Source organism: Apis cerana, linkage group LG8, assembly GCF_029169275.1.
Source record: "Apis cerana isolate GH-2021 linkage group LG8, AcerK_1.0, whole genome shotgun sequence".
Lineage (NCBI taxonomy): Eukaryota > Metazoa > Arthropoda > Insecta > Hymenoptera > Apidae > Apis > Apis cerana.
In genome coordinates this window covers 7,195,840-7,212,982 of record NC_083859.1, presented here as the reverse complement: position 1 = coordinate 7,212,982, position 17,143 = coordinate 7,195,840, and the positions used below count along the sequence as shown (strand labels likewise).

The following is a 17,143-nucleotide window of genomic DNA, read 5'->3' as shown; positions in this document are numbered from 1 at the left end:
ATTAATTATAATAATTGAAATTGAATAAAATTTTTGAATATAGAATTAAAAAAATAATTATTATATTATATTTATATTATTATTTATACATTTTTTATGCAATTTATATTTAACTAACTTACTATTTTTGACTTAATGAATGAGAATTATCTGTTAATAAATTTATATGTACATTTATAAATATAAAGAAAGACTTGTTTCTACAATTTTTTTTTCATTTATTATAAGAGATATAAAAACATGTTTCAAAGTTATATATTTATACTAAAAACAGTATATAATTTTTAGTACAACTTTAATCTTAACTTTAACTTTTTCATCATTTCTTTTGTTTTCTAATATTTTATTAAATAAATATAAATCTATCATTATATGTTTTGGGCTTTTTTATTAATTAGACTTAAATATATTTTATTAATAGATTTGACTAAGCATCTATATATTTTTAATAATAAATTTATTCAAACTTCGGTTTTGTATCTTCTTTATAATATAGGAATGCCAAAGAGAATAAAAATACTCCACCCATCATCGAAAAAGCACTTATGTAATAGGGAAATGCACTAGGTATAAAACGTTCATATTGAGTATGTTGTAGAGGACGGACAGATACTTGAGTGGTACTATATAAATGTGTTAAACCAATACGAGTATAATCTACTTTGAACTGATAAACACCATAGACATCAGGAATTTTAAATCTTGCTTCATATCTGCCATTACCTACAGGTTTCATAGTCATACGAACAAAAGGATCTATTCTAACAAATTCTAATTGTAGATCATTAGTTTCATAAGGAATCCATTTATCTCCTGCTAATTTCTGAACATCAATAGAATAAACTACATCATCCATAATTGTATAAGCTGCTGGAGGTTCAGATTCTCCTACTCTATGATGATGAGCAGAGGAAACACGTATCACACCATTTTCCTTGAAGACCCAACGAGCAATCATTGTTGCTACAGCTTCATTTCCAGATTTCAAATATTTTTGACCACCTGTATATTATTTTAATATTATAAAAAAAATATATTTAATAATTTAAAAAAGAATTATGATGTTTAATTGATGTTAAGCTGATTTTCTTACCTTGAGCTTTCTGAATAGGACTAGTAAAAGCTTCATCACTAAAAAAATACAAAGAACCAGAAAATACTACTCTGGCATTATTTCTAGCTTGCAGAGCTGTAATTAACAATGTATTTTTGCCTACTGCATGAGGATATTCTTTTATAGAATTCTGTGGATTATATGAATATGCTGAACTAGATGCTGTTAATAAACGTAAAATTAAAGGATTTTCTGTATCTGCAATCAATCCAGTTCCTTGATAAAGTAAAGAATTTATATTTTTACTTCCAACAATTGCAGGAGCATCTATTAAATTGGCAGGATCTGCTACTATTTTTGTATGATAACCATTATCAGAAACATCATAGTTTAAATGATCAATGACTGCAGAACCTTCTTCATCAATTTCGAAACCACATTCTGATGCTAATTCATGTAAAGCATCTCCTGATTGAGATGAACCAGCAACTAAGACATTACCACCACCATCAATGAAATCTGTTATTGTTTCAACACTTAATGCTCCTCCAAATTCTTCTACAGAAGGAGCAAATATTATTAAATGTTGATATAAATATTCTCCATATTTAGAAAGCTGCAGATTAGCATCATCTGCTAATTTAAATGTTAATATATATCCATTATCTATAAAAAAATTGAAAACATTAACCAATACATATATTTTTATAAATTACATTACAATTAATATACTACAATATTATTATACACATAAACAATGCCATCATAATTCAAAAAGCAATTGATAATAACTAATTATTTTATTAGATAAAAGAAATTTTTAATCAATTTTTCACTATATGTTTTTAAAAAATATTTTTAATTAATATTAAATATATGAGTATTGCAAATAAAAAAGAGCAATATCTATAAATTTTTATTAATAATTTTATTTATTAATAATTTTTTATTAATTAACTATAGATAATAAAATAATACAGATTTTTATTATTTATCTATCTTATTTATTTATAAAATTGTAAAATCAATATATTTAAAAGCTACTTCATTTTATAGGTATTTCATTTATTCAATAATATAACAGTTTCAATATGATTTATATTAAAGTCTTTTGCAATAATATTTATTCATTGTACTATAATTTTTTCATTTATAATAATTATCTTATATTTAATATTAGTTAAAATCTTAATTATTATTATTAAAATCTTTTTAATATTAATTTCTGAATATATAATGAAAAATTTAGTTTTTCTAACTGATTTTGATTCTGAATTTATAGAAATTTGCAGTATTGAAGTTGAATATTTACATACCTTGCAATGTCTTAAAAAATATGGAGTGTGTTTCTCTTATAGCTAAATTATCTAACAAAACGAGTGTCGGTCCCCCAGCATTCGCTATTCCAAATATCGTAACAAGATAGAAAAATTTATTTATAAATTTCATTATGTATGATATATAATATTCTTCCACGAGACCGGTTTCCCTATCTTAAAGTAGCGGGTTCACATACAACACGTAACCAAACGGAAGTTGTTCACTTTACGGAAATGACATGCTTCAACCCTATGAATCAAATTTACCATATACTATCGATATTTAATCAAAGTTTTTTATAAAAAAAGATAAAGAGATATTATCTTTAGTGCATTGATATTTTGATTATATATTTATAAAAATAATCAATTCAAATTGTATGACATTATATAATATAAAATTATTTTCAAGCTATGATTCTTTATAAAATAACCTTGAATTTCAAACAATCATATTAGGTTAATGACATTGACAAAAAGATAAAAATTTGTTTACATTTATAAAAATGATTTAAGTAATAGTTTCTTATAATATCATGCGAATATAGTGATTATTGTTACGCATGCTCGAACGCGTTTTAAATGTCAAAACCGTGCGAATTTATCCACATTTATTTGCATCGAGAATCGCTAAGATTTTCTTGACAGTTTCGCATAAGTTATGTCCTTGTTGCGTGCCTCGCACGATTATCAGAGTGGTATGGCTAAACCGTATTACAAATTGAGAACTTCTCTTTTCGGACACACATCCGACGTGAGAGCTGTAGCAACCTTCGCCGACGGAACTATAGTTTCTACTTCCCGGGATGAAACTGCACGTATTTGGAAATCATGCGGGTATTTAACCTATTCGAGGATTGTATTAAAATTAAAAAAAAAAATTTTTTATTTATTCTATATTTATATGTTATATATTTTATACGATTATAAAAGCGATATTATTATTTTGTAGAAATGATAAAGATTATGAGCACACTGCAACTTTAAAAGGACACTCAAATTTTGTCACCTCTGTATGTGTTATAAATCCTTCTGAGCAAAATCCTACAGGTTTTATTATTACTGGTAGTCATGATAAGACTATACGTATTTATATTTCGGACCAAGCAGAGCCCATAAACATTATAAAAAGTCATCAGGATACTGTTTGCAAATTGACAACTGGTACAAAGGAAGGAACATTCTTATCAAGTTCCTGGGATATGAGTGCTAAATTATGGAATTTAAGTGATTTAAGTAAACCACAATTAAATTTACTGGGCCATACAGCTGCTGTATGGTGTGTGGCAGATTTGTTGAGTGGATACATTATAACTGGATCTGCAGATAAGCTAGTTATAATATGGACAAGTGATGGTTCTATACATCATAAATTGATTGGGCATACTGATTGTGTTCGTGATATATCTGCAATAAATAGTAATGAATTTTTAACTTGTGCTAATGATGCCACTGTACGTCATTGGAATGTGTCCCTCGGAACTTGTTTAGGAACTTATTGTGGACATGAGAATTATATCTATAGCATTTTAGCTTTAGAAAATGGTACAAGCATATTTACTTGTAGTGAAGATCGGACACTTAGGATATGGCATAATAGTGAATTAAGTCAAACTATTACTTTGCCCACTCAATCTGTATGGTGTTTGGCTTTACTTCCTAATGGTGATGTAGTTACTGGAAGCTCTGATGGAGTTGTTAGGATATTTTCATGTAATCCTGAACGCTATGCAGATTCAGAGACATTGCAAGAATTTGAACAGCAAGTAGCTAGTGTTAAACTTAATGCTCAACAAGAATTAGGTGGGATCAAAGTTAAGGAGTAAGTCAAATAATTAAGAATTTAAATTATAATGATATGTAAGAATTAGATTATAAATAATAAATTATAAATAATTTTAATTAACTTAATTACATTAACAGTTTACCAGATGCCAAAGCTTTGCTGCAACCTGGACAGAGAGATGGTCAAACTAAAATAATTAATGATGGAGATGCTATAAGAGCTTATAGCTGGTCACAAAATGAGCAAAGATGGATAAAGATTGGAAATGTTATGGGTGCATCAGGTGGTAGTGTAGCTACATCTGGAAAACAGCTTTATAACGGCATAGAGTATGATTATGTGTTTTCAGTGGATATACAAGATGGTATTCCTCCACTAAAATTACCTTATAATAATGATCAGGATCCTTGGCATGTTGCCCAGAAGTTCCTTCATGATAATGGTCTTAGTCAATTGTTTCTAGATCAGGTATAAAACTTGAAAATTAAATATTTGTTTTTTAATGAAAATAAATTTTATGGCAATTTATTTTTATTTATAGGTTGCAAATTTTATAATAAAAAATTCTGAATCTGCACCAGTTTTGAAAACTGATGCTCAATATGCTGATCCTTTCACAGGAGGCAGTAGGTACATTCCACAGTCGACAACAAATACAGCTTCGCACGAATTCACAAGATCAACAGCATCAAATTCTTCAGACGCATCTGTACCTTCTTATATACCTCATACAAAATATTTGAAATTGGAACAAGCTAATCTTTCTCAAATTTTAGGTATTCATATTTTTTATTGCTCTTATTTCTATTGCATTTATAATAATAGAATTAATTAACGAATTGTTTAAAATATTTGTTTAAAATATTTTTTTTTGTAGAAAAGATAAAAGAATTAAATACTAAACAAAATGATCCTTTTAAAGTACCAAATGATAAATTGGAATCCTTGGTGAAACTTGCTGGTGATCAAGCTTCTGAGCAATTAAAAACTGATGCTTTAAGCACTTTGAAAATACTTTTAAACTGGTCAGACGATATATTATTTCCTGTGCTTGATATTACTAGGCTTGCAGTACTTTGCAGAGAAGTCAATGATGTATTATGTACAGAAGAACTCTTGCAAATTGTAAAAAAGCACATCAAACCTGATGCACTTCCTTCTAATCAAATGCTCACTTTCCGCTTACTGGCAAACATGTTCAGTCACGAGAAAGGTGAAAAACTATGTCTTAATTGCAAAGATGAAATACTAAAACTTTTATCAGAGTTAGAATCCCTTACAAATAAAAATAATCAGGTATGAATAATAAAAAAAAAAAAATGTATATCATTTAAAAAAAAGTATGAATTGAAATAATTAATACAAAATTCCATTTGCATATTTTCAGGTAGCAATTTCAACTTATATATTGAATTTAACTGTAGCTCTGAATAAATACAATGATACCCTTGGTAAAATAGAATGTCTGAATGCAATGTTCTCATTATTACCACGTCTCAATGAATCTGAAGCAGTATTCAGAACTCTCGTTGCATTAGGAACGCTTTTGAGTACGACATCAAATTCAGAAGATCGAAATAATTTAATAAAAGCAGTACGACAATCAGAAGTTGCATTGAATATACTTTATACTATATCAGAAACTACAATTCCAACAGATAAGCTGGCAAATTGTTCAAAACAGATAATCAGTTTAATTATTTAAATATATAAAATATAGAAAAAAATTGAAAAAAACAATGGAAGACTCAAATCAAGACTCAAACTATAAAGTGTTGTAATTAACGAACATATTCACCAATATTGCGTTAAATAGGTTTCTTATATTTTTTGCAATCTGATGGTTTAAACATTATAATTATCTCATTGCTAATAAAAGTACATTTTGCCATAATTGAGAAACAATCTTTGTTTATCAAAAAAACATGTACATTTCTTTTTATCCTTTTCCTTTTATATGTAAAGATCAGTTGCTTTAATTTCAATTTAGATAAGATAATCTGTGTATTTTAAAATGAAAATTAATTAAAATATATGTACAACAATGAATATAAAATAATAATTTATGTAATATACATGTAATGTAATTAAATCTTTCGAGCACTTGCCCGACAAACATACAACAGACAACAAGTGTAATAGTAGAATATTGTTATTACATTAACGTCAAATATACACACACATATATATATATATATATGTATGTATATCAATTCACTCTCACGAGTAAGTCAAGAGTCGGTCAAGTAATCAGATTTCATATTTAATTACAATGAAAAATAATAACATTCACTGTGTACACTCATTAACTTCAATTATCTTCGATGAACAATACATACATGAAAGATAATTATTTTATTCTTTGTTTTCTTTTTATAGTATCATCAGGTCATTTGTGGTTCGTGGGAATGTGAATATGTAATTTCTGTTTTCTTTTTTCTTTCTTTGCTTTTTTCTTATAAAAATAATTTGAAATATATAATCTGAGATCTGTAAGATAATAGAAACAGTGTTGGATCGTACAATTAAGAATTTTTTAGTATATTTCAAATTGCTATACATTACCATATGTATATCTATGATTAATTAGTTTCTTTTTCTTTTCATTTTGTACCAATGCTGAGGATCAAAACCATAATATATAATTACTATGAAGAATTTTTTTATCAGAATTTTGAAATATATGAGTATGATTTCTATAGTGTTTTTTTTTTTTTTTTTTTTTTTAAGCAAAATAAGTTCTTTATTTCAGAAATAAACGATTCGCGGAATGCCCTATAAAAATGCACTGATCCATAAAGATGTGTCTTGAATTATTAATCAAGATTAAATATTTGGAAGAGGGATAAAGATAAACAGAGATAAAGAATGTGCACATAAAATTACAAATCTTTTGAAAAGATAGATTTGCATAGGAAATATGTATTCCTTATTAAGATAAGTCACATTTGTGGATTTGAAAAATCATGTCAAAAATTACATTCAAATAGTATCGATTTGTAGCCTTTAAATATATATTTTTTTATTCTTTCTGTTATAATAATCTAAACTGCTGAGAGATTTCTCAATTTTTTGTACCTCTGAATTTAAAGTGTGTTTTTTTATCAAGCAGTTATTCATTATGAATTGTTTTTAATTCAATTATTTATGATTGCCTATTTTACGATTTGTAATTTCATTTCATTTCATTTTGAATAAGCATTGTTCGCAATAAAATCAAACACAGCCTCGATAATTGAAGGGTTCAGGAAACAAGTATTAAAAATATAGACATCTCATACGTATAAAAATGTATCTTAACAATAGATTAAGCCAAAAAAATGTCTTTGAACATTATTGAAAAAAGAATCTTAAATTTTTATCTAATAATTCAGATATTATAATTATTTGTAAGAAAGTACAGACTTAAATTTATAAAATACTTTCAGTGTTTAACATCATATATCACGACAACTTAGAAAAGAGTTATAGAACTCTTTTTAGCAGTCATATGTCTATTTTTTTTCCCTAAATTACAATAAGATTTAAATTTGATTTATAACTTCATTAAATTAAAAATAATCTTTTAGAAAGTAACTCGTTATTTATGTTTTTTAATAAATCTTTTCTTTTTTTTGTTTTTTTGTTTTTTTTAAACAATATAGAATTATGGTTTGCAAAATCTTGTCAAAAACAATTTCTGTTATTCAATTAATAGAAAAATATTAGAAAGACTATTTTAATAATATTTGAATTCAAGCCTTGTTCGTCGCAAATTAATTAATATATCGTTACAAATTAATATATAATTAATATACATTATCATAAAAATTTGAAATTTTGTTTTTTGTACGAATAGTGAATTTTTTATTAATTTTCACCTCAAAATTAGTTATTAATAATAATTTAGCTAATAATGAAAATTCTTAATTCTTGAGCTAATTTAAAACTAAATTTTTGTTTAAAAATTTTTTTTTGACTCTAAATTTTTAATCACAATATATTTATAATCATAATTTATCGCAATCATAGCAACATTCTTTTTCACAGAAATGTGAACTTCCCGCACCCTTCAATTAGGGCTTCTTTTTGCTACTTTTTGCTATGGCAGCATACTAGGAGGGACCTAAAATTTATATTGGGTCCCCCCTGGCCCGTCTCATTCAGCCGGCGTACTCGATGCCCACCTATCGAATTCTATTCCCGAATCTGGACTAAGACCCAAATCTATGGGACTAAGAAAACTGGGAGCTGGGCAATTACAAGGTCCACCAGGTCGGCACGCTCCTATACATCTTTGATCATTTCCTCTATTACTTCTATCGCCTCTATCTCTCAGTTCTTTTTCAAAACTATGCAATTGTTCCATAAAATGAAAGTTCGGTGCAATATTAGATTTTCGACTGCGCACTAAATTGAAGGCATCGTTCAGACTAAGGCTACATTTGTGCATAAGATAGGCTACAGTTATCGTAACGGACCGAGACACTCCGGCCAGACAGTGAACCAGCACTCCCTTATCTGAGCTTCGAGCCTCCTCTGAAAAATAAACAAATGATTATGTTTCAAATTTAAATATATTAACCCATTCTTTTTTTATTTTTTTTTATTATATTTACCAATGAATTGAATTGCTTGTGGAAAGAAACTAGCTAAATTCTGGCTCCAATGATCGCTTATAGGTATTTGCATGTATTTTATCGAACCAGCGCTTTCAAATACATTTGGCAAATCAGGGGTCACATTTAAAATATACTGTATCCTATGACGTGCTAAAGCTTCTCTGTCTTCGCTATTGGCTGCATTTCCAAGATATAAATGCGGTAGAATTTCGACTGGAAAATCTTTATCCTCCTCAGGACCTAAAAAAATCACAAACTTTATGATTTCTTCACAATTTCATTGAAATGCATTTTTTTTATATTTCATAAAGAAATGAAGATGATTTGAATATACTAACCAACAGAATCACATGTACTATCACTGTCAGAATCTGAATATGATCTTGTAGGTAATGTGGAAATTCGAAGTGATCTAAGACCCATTAATTCACCTTCATTAGAATCTTGACCTGGGGGACCTTCACCACTAGTTTGACTACCTTCACACCACTCGGGATATCTATCTTTAAATGCTCCAAAACCATCTAAAATAAAATAAAATAAAGGATTTTAATAAGAAGAAATATGTTTTTTATTATTATTTATTATTATTTTTATTATTTTATTATTTATATTTATGATATAATAACTTTATATAATAATATATATTATAGAAATAATAAATAAAAAGTAGAAAAGACTGAATGAAATAAATATATACTTTAGTGAGGAATATAAAAATTTTATACAATTGAGAAATAAATAACAATAAAGAAATAAATAACAATAAAATAATAGAAAATATTAGACAGTAATACTCTTTATACATAATCAATATACATAATCATAATTTATACATAATCATAAATCAATATTATTTCAAATATATTTTTTATTGATTTATAGTAAATATAATTGGTTATAAAAATTTGAAAAATTTTATAATATAATCTATAATTACTTTATATTTTTTAAAATACAATAAAAATATTGAGATACATTTTTTTTGTTTTTAATGCATATATTTTAAAAAAACAATAAGAATATTCACAAACATGTTGATCATCTTACCCATTAAAATAGCAACACATCCTCCACCATTTCTAAGTCTTCGACTTAAAACTTGAATTGTTTCACCCTGATGTCCTGCAGGATCTGTAGAGTCACCAATCAATACAAATGTCCCTCTACTATTTTCATCACCACACAGAAATACTTCTACTCTGTTTCTTAATTCTAAGCACCTTATTGTTGATAATAGATCAACTTTTCCAGCTGCCAATCGTCTCAGCATAATGCTAGGTATAGCTAAAGGTACAGAGCCTCTAATGCGAGCTTCAGAAAAATCAGAATGTGCTCTACAATCTAAAATAAGAAGCTTGTTAGGACCATCTGGTGATCTTAGTTGCTTAAAAAGCCACTCAGGATCCACCAAATCTTCCTCTATAACACTTCCACCTGGCATGTTGTAAGCATTAAATAAAACTCTTAATGTTTCTTTGATTTTGTAATTTTCTTTCCTTAGAGCACATTTGTTTTCTTTCTAAATATAATTTACTCATATTAATAATGAAATCATTGATTTCTATTATATTCTATTTGAGTACCAAAACATTTGAGACTTAACAAAATTGAAAAAAAATTTCTTTTTAATATGGCACTTTCAAGTAACACTTTACCATTGGTTTTTATGTAATGATTAATGTATATACATGATATCTGTTTAGGATTGTATTCAATTGAATATCAATCTTGGTTACATGTTTATCGGTAACTGAGGACAGTATGAATACTAAGTGCTTGGACGCATTCTAAGTACACGCGTCTTATACATTTATTCTTAAATATTCAAATACGAAATGGCACTTAGAATTGTATGATAGAATACGTTTCTTAGAGACATCCAAATGCTTGGTGTCTTTCTCGAACTTTATATATATGTATCTATGTTTCAATTCAATGTTTTCTCACGTGTATTCATCATTTCTTACGGCATCTCAATGCCGTGTTTTCTTTTACTCCTCCTCCTCTTTCTCCTCCGCCGCTGGCACTGCCAGCAGCTCGTCTCGATTATTGATCCTTTTGTAAATAAAGACGACAGGTCCAATTAACGCCACAGTAGCGGAATGTTTCAGTTCATTCGACAAATGCATGATCCCACGTTGCGTTGTGTCACCACACACTTCTTTCTATCTCTTTATCTCAACAACCACATCGACAGTCTACTCGACATCATGTTTCGTAAAAAACGTGTTAATGTTATTCTTATTTTTTCACAATAGAACATATAGCAAATGTATGTGTTTGTATCTTTTTTTTATATGTTAATTTTATTCTTCGTTCCTCAATCGTTTCTTTAATGTGAACTCAATCCAATCACAACTGCAACACATGTTCTCAACTTCAGCTTCTTTTTCAACACTTCACTAACACAGAGATGCTGCGTTATACGCTGGAGCCACCGTGAACAGTCCATTCGAAACGGTCCGAATGAACGAAATACGTAGTTCAAGAAATCAGTCGCGTATCTCGGCGCTACGCGACTCGAGACCGTCGTTCTCACCTTACAAATCCCTCCAACATTGCTCGACGCGTCTTTCCTAGAATGCCGTACCGACTTCCTGTTCTTTTTTTTTCTTTTACGTCACTCTTCTGACTCTCCACCGAACACGGAGAGAGCAGTAGAGCTCAGCTACAATTCTCGTGTCTTGCCTTCTATCTTCCTCTCGCTTTCTTTTAACTTCCGGTCTTTCTCTAACGTTTAAAGCACAGCATATACTATCTCTGTCTTTCTTCTGTGGCCTTCTAGCCAGCCTGCTGCAGGCCACACCTTACCTCGAGCGTTCTTCCGTCCAGAATGGGCAAATGGCGCTCGAATCCTCGATTGTAGGGGAAACTGGTCTTTACATTGATTGGTGCCAGGTCACGTGGTGCTCGCTATCGGACCAATCCCAGTTCGGACTGACGTCAGTTCATTGACAAAAGATGTTTTCATTAACAAGGCGTGGGTAGATGGGTCGGGGAATCGGTACTGACCGAGCCGCAGTATGAGCCAGAAGTGAGGAGACGACGGGGAATGCTAGTACACTACACACTCACTCTCTCACGCGTGCGTGGGCGCATATTATTACAATCCGCAGGAGACACGGCATCGTCTACCCAAGCTACATCGCATCGACGTGCACATACACTTGTGTGCATGTCAGGATCGACATGATATTCTCTGTCACCCTGCAGAAATTAAAAAATTTTATTTCTTACATAATTCATTAATATTTATTATAAATCATAATATATCTTCATTATCATCTGAGGACAACAAAAATTAAATTAAAATAACTCTTTCTCAAGAGTTTTAGAGTTTATAAGATACAAATCTGGTTTAAGTAAGATTAAAACTTGAATAAAAAATTTTAAGAAACACAAAAACATAATTCTTGTTTAAAGAAATTTTTGTGAATTTTATGATTCAATAAATGCAAGATTCTTTATATCTTTGTTCATGTTTTATAATTATTCTTCTTTATAATTATTTAAAATTGGATTTTGAAATTTTTAATATCGATAAAAAATTTATTTAAAGATATTAAAATCTAAAAATTTTAAAATATTTTTCTCTTTTTTTTTATCTTTTGTTATTTAAAATATATAGAATGATATGAAAATTCTATATTTCAATATTCAAAATTTTTGTTAAAAAAATTTCATCACACACAATATCAATAATATATAAATATCAATATGTAAAATAATATCAAAAATAAAATTATTATGATTTTTGATAAGATTAAAATTTATATTTTAAAATGCATTATTTATTTTTTTTATTATTATAAATAAGTATACTATTCTATTCGTATTATAATAAATATAAATTCTCAATTTTTTATATTTTTTTTATTATGTCCTATTCAAAATATTACGTCCCTGAATTCTGTCGTATTGTACGTGAAGCCTCACCTCGAATCGGGTAGCCTATCAGGCGACTCTCGGGCGTGGGTTGGTATTCCATTCATTTGGGCTGCTGTCGTTGAAGATTTTCACGTTCGATCACGCGGACGGCGCAGGGCCACTTTATCATGACCCCGAAAGAACTGTCGCTAGGAAAAAGAATAAGTCGATAGAATGATAAATAACGAAAAAGAGAGAGGTAAAAACTCTCATTATCATATGATTCAACAAATCACGAGACGAATTTCGTTTCGATTGTATAGGAACATGATAAAGTGAGCGTACTACGGCGTCCTTGGTACTTACTCCACGTTTATTTCGATCAATGACAGTTATAAATTTACGTAAGAACCTGTCATACATCTCTATACTTATATGTAAATTTCTTGTTACATTTGCATTTTTTCAATATTTCTATGAGAAAAAAAATATATAGTTAAATTCTCTTTAACTATATATATACAATATATATACAATATATACAATATATACAATATATCTAATGGATTAAAATTTAATTGAACTTGAACGCATCATGCGAGATACCAATGAATCTTATTAGAATAACATAACTGACTTTTTTGAAAATAAAACATTTATTAAAAAATAAAAATATCTGATATTAGAATGTAATTTTAAAAATTACGTTAAAATTTTATCATTTTAATAATTAAAAAATAAATTTCATCATCAAAAAAACATAAACTTATAAATTATACAAAATAATAAAAATATTTTTATTATTTTATATTTAAAATATAAATATGAGAATTGCATTTAATAATATTGTTATAATATATTATATAATATATTGTTATAAAACATTGAACTGTAAGTTTGAACTGTATATTTAGACTAAAATCGAAATAAATAAAGATTATGCAGATTTATTATATTAAATTAGTCTTTAAAAGAGATAATATTCCCAAAATTTTCAAAATATAAAATTAATTTGTATTTAAATATTTTTGTATTGAAATTTTTATAAATTTTTATAGTTTTTACTATCAAATTTTTTGTTTCACAAATAATTCTTCTGATATATTCGAATTGTAAATTATATTATAAATTATTTATACTAATATGAATGAAAAATTATTAATATCTTTTCTTTTCGAATTGATATATAAACGAATTCCATTAAAGGGACTATCGATCCATTCGCAAGAAAAACAGTAGAGAATATATATGCAGTATCACTATAGTAGTCACAACAAATGTGTACGCTAAGATGACGTAAGTGATACCTGTTGATGACCTTAACAGGTGTGCATACTTAATGGCAATGGCATTACGTATTTCGTGATGCAGTCGGAAGTCGCAGCACATTATTGAATCATGATTCTATAGAGTACATAAGTTTCATTGATATTGATGCTCTTTTTTCTTATTATAACATATATTATTAAAACATATATTTCTTGTTCTTAAAAAATCTCAATTAATATTCTTTTCCATATTTTATTAAGAATTTAGAAATTAAAAGATTATCTGAAATCTGCTTTTTTTGTGAATCTCTAAATTTTAACAAAATATATTGATTGTTAAAATCACATCTCGGATCTACAGAATAAAATTTAAAAAAAATAAGTTCCTTTCTTTGAACCTGTACAATGCGAATCATATAGATGTCTGGTTGCTGCTGTGTACCGGAGAAGGAAGCCGATTATCGGGTTCATAGTACCTTACCCGATGTAACATCGAACACTTCTACACATGCATGAACGTACTAAACCGAAATGGATGCTGGTATACGCACCGGAAGCAATACTCTCTGGCACTTGACTGGACATTAGTGCACGCACTCGCGAATATATGTATGTGATATATGTTAGCTTGTATATATTACTGCGTAGGCGTGTGCATGTGATTACCACGAAAAGCGGCCCCAGGTTGACAGGAAATGGTTCGAGATAAGATAATGACGTCCCTTGCCTCTCTCGCATCCGGCTGCTTTCTTCGTTACTTGGACGTTGGAGAAGCTTTTCTTACTGCAACTCGGCGACAGGTATTGATTCAATTTCCAAATATATAGTAAAAAAATCTACAAAATTTTTTTCACAAAATTCAATAAAATAAATAAAATTCAGAATAAATTATCATTAAAATAATATTTGAAATTCTCAGAAATCTTCTCATCATTTTCTCAAAATTAAGTAAAAAAAATGATTTTTTTAATTAATCTACAAATTTTTGTTTAAGTTCTAAAATAAAATAATCAAGATGATATTATTAATTCTTAAAAATCTTGCATCATACAAAAATAACATTTGAGTTTTTTATGAGGATTTTTCAAAATATACAAATAAAATATACAAGTAAAATAATAATATAAACGAAGCAAATTTCTATTTAAATATTCGCATCTTATTTTTAATAAGCAAGAAAAAATTAAATGTATGTTTAAAATTAGTATTTTATAATAATAACAAATATATATATATATATATATATATATATATATATATATATATATTGGATATACATATTAAATTTATATATATATATATATATATATTTAAATCCAATTTATTTAATATTTATTATATTATTAGTCATGAAATATTGAATTCAAATTGATAATTATAGATCATCGATAGATTTTTATAGGTTAGAGAATTTAAATATTTTTTTTTTATTCTAAAAAGATTATAAAAAACTAAATGAATTTTCTAAATGATTTTTAAAATTTATATGCTTACATAAAATTTGAAGTTTCTTGTATAAAAATACTTATTAACTTTCAAAATCCATAAAATTTCTTCTGTACTCCAACGAATTAAATGAACGAACAGATGTCATAAATTAATCGATATATATAATTTTCGATTATAGATCTATAAATAATGAAAATAAATTATAATCAAATATTATTATCAAATTTAAACAAATTTTTTTTTCTGTTGAAGTTCTGTTAATATATAATTAACTTTGATTTTTAAATATTATAGTGTTTTTTATTCATGCATTTGTTGAATATTACCATTTATCAGAAAAAAAATAATTTTCATCAAATATAACAAATTTATTAAATAAACTGAATAATATAAAGTGCTAATAAAAAAATATATTATAAATAAATATTAATATTAATATTAATATATAAATATTAATATTAATATATTATAATAAATATTTTTTATATTTCTTCATTAATTATTTTTAATGAAAATGATAGTTATTAATTAATTTTTAAATTTTTAAGTTTTTAAGAATATTTTTAAGTTTTGAATATATTTAGTGAGAATATATAGTTCACAAATTGATTATTATCTATTAATAAATGAAGAAGAGAGAAATAAGAAAATGGCGCTGAGAATTTTTTTTCTATTTCCACTTTCATTTCCGATATAATTATTAATTCGATGTTTACAATTCAATTCTGATTATGTATAATTATAGTATAAATTATAAGTATATAGTATAAGTTTATACAAAATATTTGAGATTATAAAGAATCTAAGAATTTTATTTTCTAATTATTTTAATTAAATATTATATTATTTTAATTAATAAATATTATTTTAATTAAATATTTTATAAATTATATGTTAAGAATTAATATGAATTTAAAATAAATTTTTGACAATAGCAATTTTTGTATTTTTGTTTTTGGTTATTTTGAAAGATGAAAGTTTTTGAGGTATTCTTGTTTTTTTCAAAAAATTATTGAAATTGTTAAAGTTGTTAAAATAAGTTGTTAAAATAGTAAATGTAATTTCGCAATTTGATTATCTATCTTTATTATGATTATTAAATTTTTAATAATTTTTTTTATTTTTCTATGAATTATATTATTAATATTTGATATTTTGCATCTCTTGGTTTGTAGAAATAAATTTTAAAGTTTAATATTTTTATGTAGCATCAATTATATATTATTATTCAATATATTGGAATATAATTTGCAATTGAAATTATTAAAAAAAAATAAAAACAGATCATCTTTAATAGAAATTGTTTAAATAATTTGAAAATTAGTTAGACCGAAATCAAATTTGAAATTGAACAATATTTAGGAGATCGGTAAATAATATAAATGTTTTATTTTTAAACAATAATAAAAAATATTTTTAAATTATTTTAAAAGTAATATAATATTTTAAAAATTTCTTCATTCAATAGTTAAAATAATTATATTTATTATTATGTAAATAGCATCTTTATATTTTAAAATTATATTCTTGTATGTTAAATACTTAAATGTTAAAAGTTACATTATATATAACAAAGTATTAATGATTTTGCTTAAATAGCATAATTATTATAGCATAATATTAAAATATATTAAAATATATTAAACAATATCAAAATTTTATTTATAATATATATTATATCTTTATTAATCTGTACTTATTTTCACTACTTTCGCTACTTGATAGTAATTAAATCAAGATATTTTCTGTATCTTCTTTAATATATTTTTTATGCAGAATATAACATAAAATATTGA

General features: G+C 26.4%; 3 protein-coding genes across 3 annotated transcripts; 1 reads left to right on the top strand and 2 right to left on the bottom strand.

The window, feature by feature from the left end:
* Nucleotides 1-194: 194 nt before the first annotated feature.
* LOC108001685 (dolichyl-diphosphooligosaccharide--protein glycosyltransferase 48 kDa subunit) lies at nucleotides 195-2,547 on the bottom strand. The gene is made up of 3 exons (XM_017062826.3): nucleotides 2,371-2,547; nucleotides 1,094-1,720; nucleotides 195-1,002 (listed from the first exon to the last, which is right to left on the bottom strand). The coding sequence occupies exons 1-3, from the start codon at nucleotides 2,501-2,503 to the stop codon at nucleotides 458-460; spliced, it is 1,305 nt and encodes a 434-aa protein (XP_016918315.1). The 5' UTR covers nucleotides 2,504-2,547; the 3' UTR covers nucleotides 195-457.
* Nucleotides 2,548-3,034: 487 nt separating this feature from the next.
* LOC108001684 (phospholipase A-2-activating protein) lies at nucleotides 3,035-6,053 on the top strand. Its single transcript, XM_017062825.3, has 6 exons — nucleotides 3,035-3,210; nucleotides 3,326-4,195; nucleotides 4,297-4,627; nucleotides 4,701-4,935; nucleotides 5,037-5,455; nucleotides 5,547-6,053. The coding sequence occupies exons 1-6, from the start codon at nucleotides 3,035-3,037 to the stop codon at nucleotides 5,862-5,864; spliced, it is 2,349 nt and encodes a 782-aa protein (XP_016918314.1). The 3' UTR covers nucleotides 5,865-6,053.
* A 1,685-nt stretch (nucleotides 6,054-7,738) lies between these two features.
* Nucleotides 7,739-11,970, bottom strand: LOC108001686 (dual specificity protein phosphatase Mpk3). Its single transcript, XM_017062828.3, has 4 exons — nucleotides 9,811-11,970; nucleotides 9,099-9,284; nucleotides 8,758-9,000; nucleotides 7,739-8,677 (listed from the first exon to the last, which is right to left on the bottom strand). Exons 1-4 carry the CDS (start codon nucleotides 10,202-10,204, stop codon nucleotides 8,298-8,300), a joined length of 1,203 nt encoding a protein of 400 aa, XP_016918317.1. The 5' UTR covers nucleotides 10,205-11,970; the 3' UTR covers nucleotides 7,739-8,297.
* Between the last annotated feature and the right edge of the window lie 5,173 nt (nucleotides 11,971-17,143).